The following is an 18,146-nucleotide window of genomic DNA, read 5'->3' as shown; positions in this document are numbered from 1 at the left end:
CCTCATGTGAGCTTTCCTTTTTCAAATATTTGAAGCAGATTCTCAAATTCCAAACACAAAACGCCTCAAACATCCTGAAGCAGTGCACTACGAGGTGAACTGGCAACCACACACGTGTGAGTCAGGCGTGTTTGGAAAACCAGCGTTTATTCCATAAACATCCAAAACTAAACCCAATTTATTTAATCATTTCAGGAGTTGGAATTAGTCGGGATTTCTACATATACTCACACAGCCTCAAAGCTATAAGATAATTATTAGTGCAATGGGTTAATTGTAGGTTAATTATTTGCTGCAGCTGTGGAGACTTGCTGAGATGTGATAAATGAACTCAAAAGAGTTTTGCGAACAATTTAAAATCTTTTTAAATATTTACTACTCACTTGTAGGCAAAGGCTGGTTTCAAGCTATGCAGTGGTTTAAATAGTCACAGTTTCTAAACTACTAAAATATTCTGTCATGTCGCTTCTTTAAGCTCCTAAATTACATACCAGAGAGACCATACAGGGTTGTCTTCAGTAAAGTTCAATTATTATTATTAATATTATAGCTGTATATGGCTACAATAGTTATAGCCTCAAGTAAATTAATGCAATTATCAATATTATAGTGACAACAAAGCAGGAGTAATAGTATTTTTATTTTTCAATAAAAGCTATATGATCATGAAAGACCTGTTTTACTTGTTTTTTATATTGCAACACTTAAGTTGTTTTCCCAAAAATAACTGATTTCTTCCTTTTGACCACAGCAGAGCAACTAAAAAAGCACTTGTGCTTCAGATGCACACTGCTCTAAGGGCATTAAACAAGTTATTAATTTGAAAACTACATTTTCCCCCGTAAAGTGCCCCAGAGGGACTGTTTCTCTTCATCTCCATCACAACACAAAGATTTAATTAACCCAACAAGGATTCTGTATTCTCTGACATCACCCAGAGGACGGCAGAGTTATTAAATCTCTGTAATTGAAATTTTTTTTATTGAAATTTAGCCAGACTGTGTAGAGTTTGGGGAAATAAGCAAAAACAAACAAACAAACAAAAAAAACGAATGCATTGCGGTCAATTTGCAGTTAGTGTTATCATAAATTACCACAAATATAGAAATTTAAAAGCGTCTGGACTGGAAATCAGTTCAGTGAACAATATCTTAAACAACAAAAAAGGACATGAAAACTGTCAACATCAGGAATGTAAGTGAATCTCTTTTAGGTAAAATGACCTTTTAGAAAAATAAGGAGCTAGTTTGTTTCTTGCATTAAAAACATTCTGATCTCGGAGCCACAGGCTTTGGATTTTGCGAGATTTCGACGTGGTTTTACGGATTTCGTAGTGCACTCCTTGACAGGTTTCATTTGAGACTGAGACCCAGAGCATGCAAATAAGCGTAAACAGGCTGGAAAACTCTGAACACGGAGAGGACAAATAAAATGTGCAGATGAAAGAACAGATGGGTCGATGCGTGGCAGCACTGAACAGATGCATGGATGACATCTTCAGGAGGACGAAGGAGGCCATCGATGGCTGAAAGGACACATGAATGAAGACGGATGCACAGCGATAGCTTTAACGCAGATTTCAGGTTGATGACATGATGAATATTATTTGTTGGATATATGAACCAGCCATTCAGTTGGTCTTGTTATTTGGTTTGACGGTCCGTCATGCATTCAAAAATGCTCAACCTTTTGTTTCTACAAAGTACTGCACAGAAACCCCAGAAGTAAACATTAGAGAACAGCTAATTTCTGACTGTAAACCAGACTGCATCGAATATACTTCATACGCAGCTATTAACACAAAAAAACATGACACAGCAGTCGAAGGAAAAAAAGAAAGGGTCTGGGGTGTTTTTAGCAATAAATAAAAAAAAGACTAAAGCAAAAATAAACTCAGAGAAGCCTGGCACCACCAAGGATCAAAGAACCGCCTTGAGATACCGAACCAAACGTGAAGCTCAGAAGAAATAAAGCTAAACCAAGAGGCCTGAGAGACAAAGGCGTCTGAAAGGCACGATCAAACAGGAAGAAGAGACAGAAGCAGACGGAGAGAAAAGGCAGAGAGGAGAACAGATCAGAAAACTCATGTCAGTCGTCACATCAGAGGACTTCACAGAAGACTCCTCTGTGCTGCAGCAGCCAGGTTCAGATAGTGACCTCTATTTTTTTTTTTTTTTTGTAGACTCAAAACAACACATGCACATAGATGCATGCATACACACTCTCCTTCTCACACACACGCACAAATATATATAAAACCCCTGAAGGCGGAGAAAGATGCACAAAAGCTCAACTCAAGAAAAAAATTCTTAAGCAGCAGAGTGGCCTGAGGCTGCACACATGTTTTGTGTGTGTCTGTGTGAGTGTGTGTGTGTGAGAGAGAGAAGGAATAGAGAGAGAGTATAGATGACATCATTCTCACTATAGTCATGATAAAACCCATTTTGTCATAGGTAGAAAAAAGAGAGAAAAACACGAACACAGTTGTTTCGATGACTTTTTTCTGTAACTTCAAACATAAACTCCCTGGAGAGTTTTTCTAAACTTTGTCTCAACCCAACAAAGACAAAAAAAAAACCTCTCGGCTCCCATTGAACACAACTGCACCAAACTTCAGGCACCAATTTTTTACACAAAATGGACAAAAACGTCTGTCTCCACGAACCATTCGTATTTCTGCTGTCATAATGGCTCCTAGCCCTGCTCTCTTCCTTCAGCACCAACACCAGGATGTTCCGACTTACCTGTGTGGAATGTGCCATACAGGGAGAGGAGGAAAGAGACGGCGACAGCGAAAAGACGTGCAAATTAACACAGAGATATAAAGAGAAAGTTAAGAGTAGAAGAAGGCGGAGGTGGTGTAAAGTTTCTGCACGTTCAGCCTGAGCAGAAGGGATTAAACTCCTGCTCTCTGCTCAGGTGGAGGAGTGTTTTCGTGTGATTTGCACATTCCTGCGTTTGATCTGCACATCACACTTACAGCTCTGGGCTTGAACGGCGGCTGCACCTCCTTGTTCTCCAGTTTCTCCCAGTCCATGTAGCGGAAGAAGCTGTGCTCCCTGATGTCTCGCTCGCCCTCCGGACCGCAGCCCAGCCGCTTCGCTGGATGCTTCGTCATCAGCTGGACACAAAGGGAGAACGGACATGATTTCTGCACCTTCCCAACCTTCCCCCACCTAATTTCACAGTTCTCTCCTGTTCTTTATCTGCGTTCTCACATCTTATTGTTTGCATATGTGCAGAAGCTGCCAACACCCATCTGTTTTTCCTGCTTCCCATCGTTCCTTCACTGTCCTCTCTATTATTATTAATGAATTGCAATTTATCTGCAGCTGTTCATGTCGTACAATGAAAACCGCCTGTCTAGAGGTTATCGCCTGATTCCATTGTCCTACTTGCTCCGATGCAAATGCACGCTGCCGTGTGTGTGAGCTCACCCTTCAGCAGCTGATGCAGCATGAACATTGTTAACACTTTGCCAGTGTTACTGTCGCACTGAATGAAGACGAACAATTCAGCGCAGCAGAACGTCAGCCCGGTCCATTACCGAACTTGTATAATTAAAATTGAACAAGAGAAGTTGACAGCCAGAGAGCTCCCCCTCTGAGAAAATGTGGGGGTGTTTAAATGGTCAGACCAAGGACAGTAAAACTAATGGAAACCCAAAGGTCTAAGATCATCTCCTGTTGAGAAATGATGAAGTTGGAGCCAAAGCAATGGTCAGATCTGGAAAATAACACTATGCCCAATCTCATAAGATCTCGTGCAATCCATTAACACTGAGTGATCTGAGTGATCACAGGTGTCTCGGTGGACTCTCTCTATTCTCCTTCTTGCACTCAGTTTGTGAGGACGGCCTGCTCTTGGTAGATTTACAGACATCTCATATACCTTCCTCCTTTTGATGATAGATTTAACTAAACTCCTGGGATGTTTAGGGCCTTGGAAATCCTTTTGTATCCACCCCTTGACTTGTACTTTTCAATAATCTTTTCTCTGAGTTAAATTAGGACAGGTACTTTAAAGGGGAGTGAATATTTATGCAATCACTTTAGTTTTTTCATTACATTACATACTTTTATTTTACTGGTACTGCTTTGTAGAAATCTGGCATTGTAGCAGACAATTCTCCAGAGAGCAGGGGTAGAATTGATAATGGCTGCTGCTTCAGAGTCTTTTCTGCTTGCCTGTATCACCATCAGTTCGGGCTTATTCAGAATCAATACAAAAACTGTGCATTAGGCATTTCAAGCTCGCTTCTTCGCTGTAGTAAAAAAAGGCGTTAACACTAATTTCTTAATAATGTTTACTCTCAGAGGTGACAATGACCAAACAGTAGTCTATTTTTTTTCTTTGGTTGGTTAAATACAGCTTAAGAACAGGGTGTTCAACGTTTGCTGGTGGACCGGCTGAGAGTGTTGTGAACAACTGAGGAAAAGCTAAATATCTCTTCTGCAATCAATAAAGTTGTCTGGTTGCTTTTTTAAATTATTTTCAGTCGAACAAATAACCAAAAACAACATGTGGCCTGGAGTGGAACCAGTTAACTTTACATCCTGTTTCAGTTCTGTCCCGCTGAACACAAAGGATCTGAGTTTAAACAACACGAGGAGCAGCTTCTTGGTTCACGGGGTTTAAAATGTTTGTCTGACCCCTTTTTACAAGGGCTGCTTTGTATTAATTTTCCCAGCATTAAATCCTGAAGAGACACAAAGATTTCCTAACCCAATTTGTAAATTTCCCACAACACAGACAAAAAAAAAAAAGAAGAAGGCGTCCTCCTCCTTCTTCTTTTACTACAACAGTTGTCTGCTGGCATAATTAAGAACAGTTTGCAAAGTGTGTCCAAACATGACCTTCAAGGTGAGTGATGTCACGGAGAGAGTGTGTGTAGGTGGGGAGAAGCAGTCATAACTCATCACATGCAAACACACTTCTCAGAAACAAGCAGCCTCACTCACATAACAAAATTAACCAGCATTGTTCCAGTTAGGTTTAGTTTTGGTTAAAAGATGTAATGATTTATGGGATTTTCTATTGAATTATTATTATTCTACCGCTCTGTGCATGACATAAACCCATTCCCATTTTTGATCCAACCTGCCTCTCTTTTTTTCACCCATGTTATCCCCATTCTTACATGCTTTTTATTTCAGGATGTTGACATGTGCTCGCAGGAACAGTTTTTAAGGTACATTTGAACAGATGAAGACATGCGGGTTTATGGTTCCTGGAAATAATAATATTCTGCGCAAAATCGACAGGGTTTGTCGTCGGGTCATTAGGTTCAGGCTTTTTAAGCGTTCTTGAAATTCGATCCAAGTCTGCTGAGGCTGCTTTCAGTTACCGTGGTCCTCTCTGGATCAAGGTCTCTGCTAAATAAGATCGATTACGTCTGTGTCTGCATTCAAAAACAAACTATTTTCAGAGACCTATGATTAATAAGCATCTGTTTGTGTACTTTTATTGAATTTTTTTGTTTATTTTCTTATATGTGTTCAATTATTACTCTTTTAAAGCAGATTAAATGTATAGAGCTTTCACATCAGTACTTGATAATGTGGTATTTCAGTGATTTATTACTACTACTGTTAGATTTGTGTGTATATAAGTGAGTGTGTGTATGTAAATATGTACATATGTCTTCACTGTTGTATAAATTTATTAGGTTGCTTTTTAATGAGATTATTTAGTTAAATATAAACATGTTAAATAAAATTCCCACCCACTTGTGCTCATAGTACAGCCAAAAAAAAGAAGAAAAAAAGGACTATTTCATTGCTTTTTTGGGAACATTGTAGTGCATCTCTAGTTTGGTTAAATACCTGTAATGTAAAACTGCCACCCCATTAAAACCACCTATCAAATGGTATATTAATCCCCTCATCCATCTGGTGTGTGCCTGGTTTTGTATTAGTGAGTGTGACTGCTCTTTGCTGCATTATCAAATGATGTTGAAGACATTGTGTTTCTACAACACTACAATACAATACAAACAAGGAGCAGCTTATGTGTGCACTGGTAACTATAAAATATGAATGCATAACAGGTTGAAGCAGAGGAGCGGAAATGTCTTTGATCATTCTGTCTCCTCACACAACAATCTGCACTTAAAGTGGAGGAAATTATTATTTAATACCATGTTGGTGTTTTAAGTCTGCACACTTAGAAGGAAATGAACAGTCTTCAATTTTTATGGTAGTTTCATTTTAACAGAGAGATGGAGACTAAAAATCCTGAAAAACACACTGCATGAATTTTAAAATAGGTAAATGGGTATTTGATCCTCTACTATCCAGCCAAAGGTCCGGCTCCCACAGATTGGTCATGTGCCCATATGGTACACTATCAATCAATTAATATCCAGTTTCTTCCCTATCCAACCTCTCCACCACTTTGGGAAGAACTAAAGAGCTGTCAAGGAATGTCAGGTACAAGATGGTAGATCTACACAAGGCTAGAAGGGATGACGAGACAATCAGCAAGAACCTTCATAAAAAGGTGACAACTGTTGGTGCAATTATTCAGAAGTGGAAGAAGCTCAAAAGTATACAGGAGAAGCTTGTAGATGATTCCTCAAACTCTGAGGCCGTGGTTCTCAAGCAGGAAAAGGGATGTCTTTGTCTCAAACAACAGAGTTTAAGTATCTTAAAGTCTTGTTAATGACTGACGGCAGGATTGAGCGAGAGATGAACCCATCTGCAGTTATGAGAGCGTTGCTCCAGTCTGTTGTGGCGAAAAACGAGTTCAGCCAAAAGGCAAGGTTCTTGATTTACTGGTCCATCTACATTTCAACCCTCACCTATGGTCATGAGACATGGAACATGACTGAAAGAATGGGGTTCTGGATACAAGAGGCTAAAATTAGCTTCCTCCGGAGGGTGACTGGGCTCAGCCTTAAAGATAAGGAAAGGAGTTCTGTCATCTGACATAAGGGCTACTCACTCAGAAAAAATTGGAGAGTGTCGCTGGGGAGAGCCATGTCCGGGTTTTCCTCCTGGGCCTGTCACCTCTTTGACCCAACTACATATAAGTGAACAAAACTGGATACAGATAAAAGCATCCTTAGCAGCTGACGTTAAGCTTCAGCTACTGTTTTTTATTTTTTAGTTACTACAAATGTTGAAAACCATCTAATTTGTTTACAAAATGCAATGATTTTATTGTGTACACTAGAAAGTCTACCTACTCTACCTTTTTTTAAAATGGAAATACTGTGTAACACTAAAACAGTAAAGTTTCATCTTGTCTTCAAATCCACAAATACATAGAGACTTAACCTCGCTGAGGCTGGCAGGGTGCAGTGGGAACTCTGGGGGTGGATGGAGGCGAGCTTTCATGCTCCACTGAAGATTCACCGTTGTAGCACTACAACTCAGTAATCATCACTAATACATAACATACAGTGTGTGTGTTTGTGTGTGTACATCCCAGTGAACAGATTTTCCATTAATTCACCTCAGAATGCCTTTGTCTTTAAATTTAGTAGGAGTGAGTATGACTCAAGTCAGGCCAGAATAAACACACACCCTAACTCACTGCAGACTGAAGGTACTGCTGCTTGTGTGTGTGTGTGTGTGTGTGTGTGTTCTAAAAGGACATTACTGCATATCTTGCACAAACACGTTCACTTAAGAACTCTTGTTCTTAGTAATATATTCTTAGAAACTCAGATAAAACTGAACTAAAATGATAACTAGAAGGCTATCATTAGAAAATGGTAAACCAATCATGTTTGGTTGATTTGTTATTGTCCCCCGCCATGGAAGGCAGGCAATAATGTAACTGCCAGTGACTGTGTGTGTGTGTGTGTGTGTGTGTGCGCGCATGTCTCTGTCTGTCAGCAAAATTTCTCTGAACCACAAGACGGATTTTAATCAAACTCTCCGAATGAAATCAGTGGATGTAAATCTACAGATGATTAACTTTTGGGGTCAACCAAATTCAAGATGGCCGCCCCAGCTAACTGATTATAGCATACACAAAAATGGTCATAACTCAATCATTTGTGTAATTATTGAGCTAAAATCTAGTGTTGTAGTAGAACACCAAGAGAAGATCTTGGCTTAAAACTTTGGCATGCAAGGTGGCAGGCGATATGCATTCCTTCAAAAAATGCCATTTTTTTTTTCTTTACGTGAGATTTCTTAAATCCAGAATATCTGCTCTGTGTTAAATAAGCGAATGCGTATACCTTCCATACGTCTGCCTGTGTGTGTGTGTGTGTGTAAGACTGTGGGCATTGTTTGTCGTAGTCAGTGAAGCTTAGAGTTCAAAGATGAGACAGAGGTTTGATGGAGAGGAGCGTCTCTGTTTGCCGAATTAATCAGCCCACCCCCTCCCCCACCCACCCACACAAATATCAGCCTGATTCAGCTGGGAAGCGTCAGAGCCGGCTATTGGTCCTGGGCAGTGTGTTTCCACAGCTAACTGAGCACACCGCCCAGGCTCAAGCTATCAGACCAAAACAGAGTGAGTGTGATGGGAGATTGAGAGGAATCTAAAAAGCACAACAGCGGCTTACGGGTAAATTCAACAAAAATAAAGAAAAGAATGGAGAAGTTAGACAGAAAGTAGGACAAGACGGCAATACTAAACACGAGCGTTTCACTCCAAGCACAATCGATTTTAATTCTCGAGAATATTTGGATGTCTTATTCTCCTTGTTTCCCAGTTTATCTCCCTATTGGTCTTGAGTCTGCATTCTTTCTACAAATAAATGTAAAACTCTGTTTCTTTCTGTGTACGTTTGCGAACATGACAAGTTAACAGACAGATCGCGTGTCTGTGTGTGTTGTGTACTCACTCCTTTACATATGGCAACAGCCTCCTTAGACATTGACTTGGGATAGGAGACATGATGCTCCATTATGGACTGAAACAACTCATCCTCGTCTTCACCATCAAACGGAGGCTGCGGAGGAAAAAGGAGAGAGGAAGAGGCAGCACAGGAAGAAAAGGAAGTATACACAATTAGCTAATATAATGATCCTGGTCTAAAATAAAGGAAAATTACAACACAGTACATATTTAAAGAAATTGTAATATTCCAGCTTTTAATCAGTTATTAAAAATCTTATATGGCCCAAGAATAATTGTTTTAACTTTAGCTACTAAAGTGATGTTAGAACCTCATTTTCTGTTGTTGTTGAAGTTTGATTCACAATTTCAAGTTGTGCATAAACAACTCCTCTGAAGTGCACTATTCTCATTATAATAAGATTTATATAATTTTAACATTTTAAATCACTAAAATTTAAAACACCTTGCCCTTAAAATGACAGAAAAACTGGTCCATGCATTTATCACGTCTAGGCTGGACTATTGTAATTATTATTATCTAGGTGACCAAAAACTCTCTAAAAAGTCTTCAATTGATCCAAATTGCTGCTGCTAAAGTTCTGATAAGAGTTAGAAGAGATCATATTTCTTCAATTTCTCGCTTCTTTCCATTGTCAAATTCAGTATAAAATTCAAAACCTTACTTCTAACATAAAAAGCTCTCAAAAACTAAGCTCCATCTTATATTAAATATCTTATTGTTCCATTTTTCCATAACAGAGCACTTTGCTCTCAGACCGCAGGTTTACTTGTGGTTCCTAGAGATTCTATAAGTAGAATGGGGCTCCTCTCTTCTGAGGAACTTTGTCCTTCTGGAGGCGTCTTCCTGTTAAAAGGAAGTCATTCCTTTCCACTGTTGCCATCGTGCTGCTCAGGTTGCAGGATTGCAACAAAGTGCACATTCGACACAATTTGCTGGGTTCCTTAGATAACTTTTAGTAATTGGCATTTCATAATGTACTGCATGTGAACGTATAGTAACATAACTGGAATAAACTGACTGTAACTGGGTTTGAATCTGGATCTGTTTTAGACTGGACTGGACTTTTTTCTTTGTATATGGCCCTGGAATGACTTGGGTTGTGAGTTGGTGCTATATAAATAAACTGAACTGAATGAATTAAAGAAGTCACATCAATTCTTTCATATTATTAATGCCAATAAAAACAAGTTATAGATATAATTTAACAAATACCCCTTTACTGCACAAATTTCATTTATGCAGACAACTATCAGGAGTCTTACAGTGGTAAATAGAAGTACCACTAAGACTTGACCTGCACGCTTCAACACTGACACAGACATGCACTCAGGGACCAACCTGTCCGGCCAACATCTCATACAGCAAAACTCCAAAGGCCCACCAGTCCACAGATTTTCCATAAGGTTGATAAGCTATAATCTGAAATAAATACCATGTTAACTTGGATTCATCACAAAAAAGAGACAACTTGAATTTAAAACCTAAAAAAAAAAAACACAGATCATATTTAAATCCACCCTTCATCCAGCCTCCAATGATGCTGCTGCGATTAATGAGCATGAAGGCAGTCACGCCTCACTTACCTCAGGAGCGATGTAGTCGGGTGTTCCACAGAAGGTTTTGGTTGTGATTCCATCGAGCATATTTTCTTTGCACATGCCAAAGTCTGCTATCTTAATATGGCCCTCGCAGTCTAACATCACGTTGTCGAGCTTCAGGTCTCTACACAAAAATCAAACAATGCTTAATTAAAAAAAAACACAAAAACAGGAAGCTATACAGTAGCTCCACTGCTTGACTGATTTAAAGGTGGCATTTCGAACATGCATCGTAGTTCAAATCTAAAACTAGTATTTTTGTTTGTCTGTTTTTTTTTTGAGTGGCTACTGAATCTGATGCAATGTTTGCATTCTTGTCTGAATATTAAGGGTAAAAACCCCACTAAAGTTTAAGCCTCTCTAAGACTGAGAAACTTTGTTAAAGAGTTGGGTATGCAAAGTTTTACAAGGACAAGATAATTATGTTAAGAATGTCTGTTTTTCATTACATGCTATGTTTATCATTGAGGGGATATATTTTTTAATGAAGGGTTGTATGAAGTATTTCTGAATAGTCAGTATTTTACTTGCAGTAGACAGCAATCAAAGCTACCTCAGTTTGGAGAATCAGGGAGAGAATCACACGGAGGACCATTTTTAAGAAAGGGGCCTTGTTATAAGCACATTTCTAACATTGCAAACGCAAATCTTAAACATTTCAAAGAAATTCAAATGAATGCTTTTTTTGGGGTAAAGAAATGTTTGGGGGAGACTGTGTGTTGGAACATAGTCTGCGGTCTGTATGCAACATCAGGTGGCAAAATGGATCATATTAAGAATAACAAGTTTGCTAAGAATCTGAGGCAAAAGTGACGTATTAAGTAATCCACAAGATATTATTTGCTAAGATTTGAGTACTTTTAGATAGCTTATAATCACTCTTAAATGACCCTCTTTGGGGCAGCTGATAGCTTGACTTCATCAGAAAATCTCTCTGATTCTCCAAACTAAAACCGCTCTGGCTGCTGTCTCCTGCAGGTAACATCCTGACAACTAATAACTACTCCATTCAGCTCCACTTCAAAAATTTGAACTATCTTTTTAAAATCTAATCAATATGTTAGATGCACGTTTTTCTTCTTAAAAAACAAACACACACACAAAACAAACAAAAATAAAACAGCTTGCTGCTGTGAAAATGTTGAGGGTTTTATGTGAAGCAGGTGGATAACATACATGCACCTTCTTCTGTCTTCTATCAACTGAAAGTCCCATACGTTTAAAGATGTGACACTCGTTTTTCTGCCTCTAAATACGATCTTACCCAAGTTTGATTTATTGCTACTGCCATGCATTCACTTTATTCAGTATGAAAGTATGAAAGTTACCTGTAGATGATGCCCTTTTGATGGAGGAAAAAAAGACCGATGGCTATCTCAGCAGCGTAGAAGCTACAGAACCAACACAGAAAAACAAAAAAGAAGAAACAGCACCAATTAGAGAAAGGCTGAGAGAAAGAACAACAGAGGGGCAATTAGAGTGTGTGTGTGTGTGTGTGTGTCAGCATAAAGGTCAGTGCTGTCTCCTCAGAGCCAGAGAGCAGCTGATAAGATCAACAAGAAGGGTCTCTACAGACTGACCACGCAGTGAGCTGTGTTTGCGTTGTCGTTCCCAATCGATGTCTTTGTGAAGTTCGTACATGAAAAGATGTCAGGGCGCGTTGTGAAGGATTTAAACATGCAGAGTTGGTTTTGTGGTTGCTAGACGTGTTGTTTTTATTGTTTTCAGACATGAAATTGGCGCGACGTCGGACATCAGTACAATTCAAAATAAACAGCGTCTGCTAAAAGCACACAAAACAAGATTTTACACAAAGTTCAAGACTGTATCGTTAACGATGGAGGACTTTAATTTGAAGTTATTTTTTATAATAATTATTATACGTTTTAGATTTTTAAGTAATGAATCTTTCCAAATGTGTTCTAATAAAATCTAAAAACATGTTAAATTTATTGCATATGTATTTACTACATTCTTTGAAACAACAGTTTATTATCTGAAGCTGCTAATCACCTTCAGAAGTTACAAAATTAGCTCAGTTAAATCCTACTATTCACAGGGGCTCACAGTATACAATAAACAAGCTGTAACCTCTCTAAATATGTCTGAACAAAGTCCTGGAGAAGTACCAAGAAAAGCTGGGTTAAAAAAAATATATCAAATATTCTGAATATCTAATTCTAAAAATTAGAAATGATGCTGGGTTTTATTAAGACTCCCAAACTATGTATAATCTAGTCACAGGTAATGTCATAAATTCAGATTAAAATATAATTTTTGGCAAAACAAGAACAAAAAAAATGATCCAAATGGTGCAAACCCAACATCTCTCATCAGCTTGAAAACACCAGGCTTACAGTGAAGCACAGGGAATGGAGGTTCTTCACTCAGTAACAATAAATAAGCAAGTTGGAAACTTGTCGGAGGACTTTTGGGATTATTGTAAACCACCTAAACTAATCGAAACTAAAGCAGCTCCTGACCACCTCACACTGGCCCTGCTGAGTGTGGTCATCACAAACTGGTTCATTTCAGGTGTATTTGTGCCTGAGGAGAAGAAAAAAAAAAAAGAAAGCCACTCGGGAAGGTTGAGTTTTTCCTCACAGACACAGTTTCACACACTCATATCACACACACACACCTGGCTGTGACGTGTGCAGCTTTTGGGAACTAATTAAACAGCATGCTGGTGGCTTGTTTCCCGAGAATCAAAAAGAATGACTAAACTGTAAAGCATCTGCACTATCTGCTCAGGACTGAGGCTTTACAGACGTGGCACGAAGGAGGTGTACTCACACAGCGTGGGGCTCTTTGAACCTGCCAGCCTGCTGGATCTGATACATAAGGTCTCCGCCATTGATGTACTCCATGACAAAATACAAACGGTCCTACAGGAGACACAGTGGGGTAGGTCAATTACTACAGAGGGAAAGAGGTTATCCAGAGGTAGACGGGTCACATCAGCTAAAACCAAGAGATAAGGAGCTGAAAAACAAATAACAGAAGTAAAACAGGAGGATAAGAAAGGAGGACGAGGACAGAGAGAAAGAGGTGACTGGGTTATTGTAAGTGCTTCCAATCAGTCTTCAGCCAACAAAACTCTGACATCAATTTAAGAACCTATTGTCTTTTGTTATCTACAGAAATTGCCAATAAGGCTCAGTCTGTGGGAAATTTAAAGGGATTTGGTGTGTGTGTGTGTGTGTGTGTGTGTGTGCGCGTGTTCTGGACAAAATATAGCGTGTGCACTGCCTGATAGATCTTAGAAAGACCTGTTTGAGTGCAGCATGTGCATCCTGTGTGTGTTTGATTAAACTGTATTTGCATGTCTGCACTAAGTGACATATACATAACATAAATGTGAGTGTGTGTAACACCTGTTTGGTGCATTTAATGGACAAAGCCCTCGTCGGGTGAAGGGCAGGATGTAGTGTATACGTGTCACAGATCAGATCAGTTTTATTTGTGCGTGGTCTCTAATTGACAGAACATCAGAAATCACTGAGTGTGTTTACATGTGAAGTGAAATGACATGCGCTGATGGCTACGCGTGAAACCGGCGAGCTATATTTACTTCCTCTGTTGACTCATCTTCGGTGTAATACGGATTACACATCACAAGTTGAGCATGAATCAAACATGAATTCAGGCTGTGTTTTCCAGCTGTGAGCTGCTGTTAAGACCACAGAGCCCACCCAGCCATCCTTCAGCTGGTGTTTTTTGCACATCAACAATGTAGAGACACTTAAAGGAAGTCGTCCATATGTGTTTACAATCCACATAACTGTCCATTAAACAGGAAGCCATAATCCATCCAGCTGTATCCCTAAAACAACACAGCTTTATACACAAAATGTTTGCAGTTTAATCTAAAATATCATAGAAATGGTTTTATGCGTCTAGGTCGGTAATTTAAGGAGAGGTGTGGAAGTGGGGGTGGGGTGGCAGCGTATTCATAACATGGGGTCAGCACAAACTGGCGTGGCCTTGTGCTTAAGATATGAATGTAACCGTGACAAGGTCAAGAAAATAAATAAGAACAGATTTGATATCTGTAGTGGTAACATCATGCTAGCATGACATGATAGTTTAATGCAGTGGTCTCCAACCCTGGTCCTCAAGGGCCACCATCCTGCATGTTTTACTTGTTTCCCTGCTCCAACACAGCTGATTTGAATCAGTGTGTTATTAACAGGCTTATGCAGAACATGAAGAGGTGATTTAACCTCTGAATCAGGTGTGTGGGAGCAGAGAAACAAGTAACACATGCAGGATGGTGGCCCTCGAGGACCAGGATTGGAGACCCCTGGTTTAATGGCTTTACAACGTACAACCAACAAAATTACAATTGCTTTTTTAAGTTGAAGAGTACAAACATTGCTAATTGCTATAATCTCTCATCATTAGTGTCTATAAAGTCAGATGAAATCTCCTCCAATTTCAAAAATCCAAACCTTACCCTCAATATGAATCACTTTCATTAACCTGGTTAGGTTGAAGTAAGATGCTGCTCCAAATTTAGGACATAGAACTGACACTGACCTGATGTGTTTTGTGAAAAACAAAATAAACCACACTACCAATCCTCCTGCAGGACTCGGCTGGTCAGCTCACCATAGTCTGGAAGGTGGAGTGCAGCTGCGTTAAGAACGGGGGCTTTCCAGTCAACGCTAACACCCTCTTCTCCACCATGGTGCACTCCACGTCATCGTCTTGGATAACAACGTCCTTCTTCAGGATCTTTATAGCGTACAGCTCCTCTGTCCCTTTACGCTCAGCCAGCATCACCTAGAGAGGACGAAAGGCCAGAGTGAAAAAAACGGCAAAGAAAGGATAAAATAGAGAAAGTGGCAACAGTGTTGTAAGATCCAAAGCCTTGTGTGATAAAGAAAAGCTTCTCTGACAGTTTTGTGTTAAACTGTTGAGGTGGAAATAAAGAGGAAAGGGACAAGGTGAAGTGAAAACTGATTCATCACTTTTCAAGATGTCACAGAGGGGGAAGAAACCAGAGGGAAATAAATAAAAATGAGAGAGGAAGATCGAGGGAAAGGCGGTAATAAAAGACTTCACACAGTCTTGTGACACTTTAAACGTCTCTGCTGGCAGTCTGTGGTGAACTGCAGAATTTATTTACATCAGGTCAGGTTAACTGGTAAAAAAAAAGTAAGAAAAATTTATTCTTGCAGCACTTTTTTTACAAATAAAAATGGTTAAGTGCTTTGCAATAAAATGACAATAAAATTGAAAAGAAAATAGACAGACGGAGGAAATCCCACAAATGTCTGGTTAGATGACTATGTGGGTGAAAGTGTAAAGTCTAACAAATCAAAAATGTACTGAGGTGCAGGGGAAGTTAGATAAGAAATGCCTCAAAATTCAGGCAATAAAATGTGCATTAAAAACAGAAAGATTAACAATTATTGTTTAGTACAAATGTGCTAAATTTATCATGAAAACAAAGAGGAATGATTACAGTGATGACATTTTTTTTGTTTTTGTCATTACAAAAATGAAAATGAAAATAAGTTTTAGTACCTATCATAATACTAATGAGTTTTTAGCACAAGCATAACATGGGCTATTTATTTTACTAATGATGCTTAAGCATACAGAATGACATTTTTGTGGATTTGAAGGATATTCCAGCAACAACACCTTATGGTACTTGAGACAATATTGCAAATTAGCTAATTATTGTCGTCCGCATTAATTTTAAGGTATCTTAAAAACAAGATACCATAAATCAGTGATTTATACACAATTTGTTTCCAATACACCTCATGAAAACATTAGAACATGAGCAGAAGATGTATTCGGTCACCTCAGTGTGAAGACCTCAGAGTGGGAATGTCAGCATTTCATCTTTTCCACATTAACCGTGCTCATTTCAAATTTCTGACCAATCACACAACAGTTGTTGGACACCTGTAAAAAGGTGCACAAACTCCTGAACCAATGCTACAAGAAAAAAACGAGTTTATTTCTTGGAGCCCTGGGAGACAGAGCATGGGCTGTTGCTGGATTTTGCTTCTCTGTGAGTTACTATTATCAATGAGTTATTTGGTGGCTGATCAGTCCAATTTGTGAGTGACATCTTTGTTGCTATTATGGACTAATATATCATTATTCATGAGCCTTGGGTTCTGTAAGACCCCTGAAAGAGGCCTACGCACCTCGGAGTGCATAGAGAGCCACTTAAGGCAACCATCACTGGCCCCCTGGTTTCCGCTGAGATACCACAGTTCTTCATTGGACTTGAGCACATCTTTGTATGCCTTGAGCTGTCCTTTCTGTCATTAGTAGCCATCTGCTAAATCGCTGTCTGACCAAGTGTCCTACCCAGCAAAATTGACCTTTTATGAGGTATGCTTCTGTTCAATCCTGCAGCACTCCAGAACTGCAGAGTTGGGTATCTTGGCCATCCAGGAGATGCCACAGATCTTGCAAAGACACCTCAGATGGAAGTTGTTTATGACCAATATCAACGATGCAAAAGGAGTACTTGGATCGCAATAAATCATAGGCTATTATATACTGAGTGCCATGCATTCATGATCTGCATGCCAAGAATACATTTGGCTCATCTGATGGACTCCTCGCTGTTCCTGACGCTCGCACCCTGTTTTGGTGAAACAAGATACTAAATCACACGCAGAGTGTTGATAAAAACAAACAGAGAAGCACAAGAAAAATGTGGGGTTACTGCAGTATTCAACAGTATTAGCACAATCCTGTTTTCTAATATCATGCAGCCCTAGCTCATGAATAGAGAAACTTGTTTTGTTCATTTTAAACAAACAATGATTCATTTTAGAATTGCAAAAGATTTTATGTTTTACACCTGATCCAGTTGTTAGTAATGCATGCAGTGTGTGTCCTGTGAAAAAAAAAACAGAAACTCATCTACAGGTGTGGAAACAAGCTGACTGTCATCAGGATAGAACAAGCTGTGCAGCTTTTCTTTGCTCCTCATGACCGACTGGGAGGACATCAAGGAAAAAAAAAACAGATCACATTTGATTTTCAGAAACTTTGGTACGAGCAGTTTAGGGCAAGCTGAGGTAAAAGACAGCAGATGAATGGGAAAAAAGATGGATTTAAAAGTAAGAAGAGGGCTGACAAAGTGTGTAGAAGGGCAGAAGGTGAGGAAGGAGAGAAAGAATGAAAGAGGAAGAGATTGGCAGCAGTTACGTGTTTCAGATTTTAATCGGAGGAATCCAAGGACATTTCTCCTTGTGATCCCAACAGCGATAATGTGCACAGGCAGATAAAGTCTTCTCCTAAACCTAAACATGAGCAAGTTTACTACACACAGAAAAGTAGTTTATATTTGATGTTAAGACTGGTACAAAAAGCTCCTTATATGAAATAGCAAGGTGTATCTAAGGTTTGAGATCTCAGCAAAGTATTTAAAAATTTCCTGGCAGAGCCATCAAGGTCCCCCCTCCTCCTCCCATAGAGTTCATTTTTAAGGAGATATTTTAAAGAAACCCTCATCCTTATTAAAGATCTCTCTTAACCAACTCACAAGCTGTTAAACCTCCCGCAGTTTGGAAGATGATACTGTTATCATGTCAAGAACCAACCAGACTGTGCACCACTAACACAGGACAAAAGAAATGCTTAGTTTCATTATATATATTAATATATATCAAATGACAAATAAATTATTTCATCTCTTTATCTTAATTTTACAACCCAAGGTTTTAGTTTTGCCTTACAAC

General features: G+C 39.1%; 1 protein-coding gene across 2 annotated transcripts in view; it reads right to left on the bottom strand.

Annotated features, from left to right (window-relative positions):
• Window positions 1-18,146, bottom strand: part of prkcbb (protein kinase C, beta b) — a 94,191-nt gene that overhangs the window by 18,654 nt on the left and 57,391 nt on the right. For both annotated transcript variants that reach the window (XM_017416732.3, XM_017416731.3), the window contains exons 10-16: window positions 15,037-15,210; window positions 13,219-13,310; window positions 11,751-11,813; window positions 10,408-10,546; window positions 10,163-10,243; window positions 8,807-8,914; window positions 2,981-3,121 (exon numbers count right to left, since the gene is read on the bottom strand). In XM_017416732.3, the coding sequence (XP_017272221.1) occupies window positions 2,981-3,121; window positions 8,807-8,914; window positions 10,163-10,243; window positions 10,408-10,546; window positions 11,751-11,813; window positions 13,219-13,310; window positions 15,037-15,210 (798 nt within the window). The remainder of the gene's footprint in view (window positions 1-2,980; window positions 3,122-8,806; window positions 8,915-10,162; window positions 10,244-10,407; window positions 10,547-11,750; window positions 11,814-13,218; window positions 13,311-15,036; window positions 15,211-18,146) is intronic.

The sequence above is a fragment of the Kryptolebias marmoratus genome, linkage group LG12 (genome assembly GCF_001649575.2).
Source record: "Kryptolebias marmoratus isolate JLee-2015 linkage group LG12, ASM164957v2, whole genome shotgun sequence".
Classification (NCBI taxonomy): Eukaryota; Metazoa; Chordata; class Actinopteri; order Cyprinodontiformes; family Rivulidae; genus Kryptolebias; species Kryptolebias marmoratus.
Note: the sequence above shows the minus strand (reverse complement) of the source record. Positions and strands in the feature narration are given on the sequence as shown.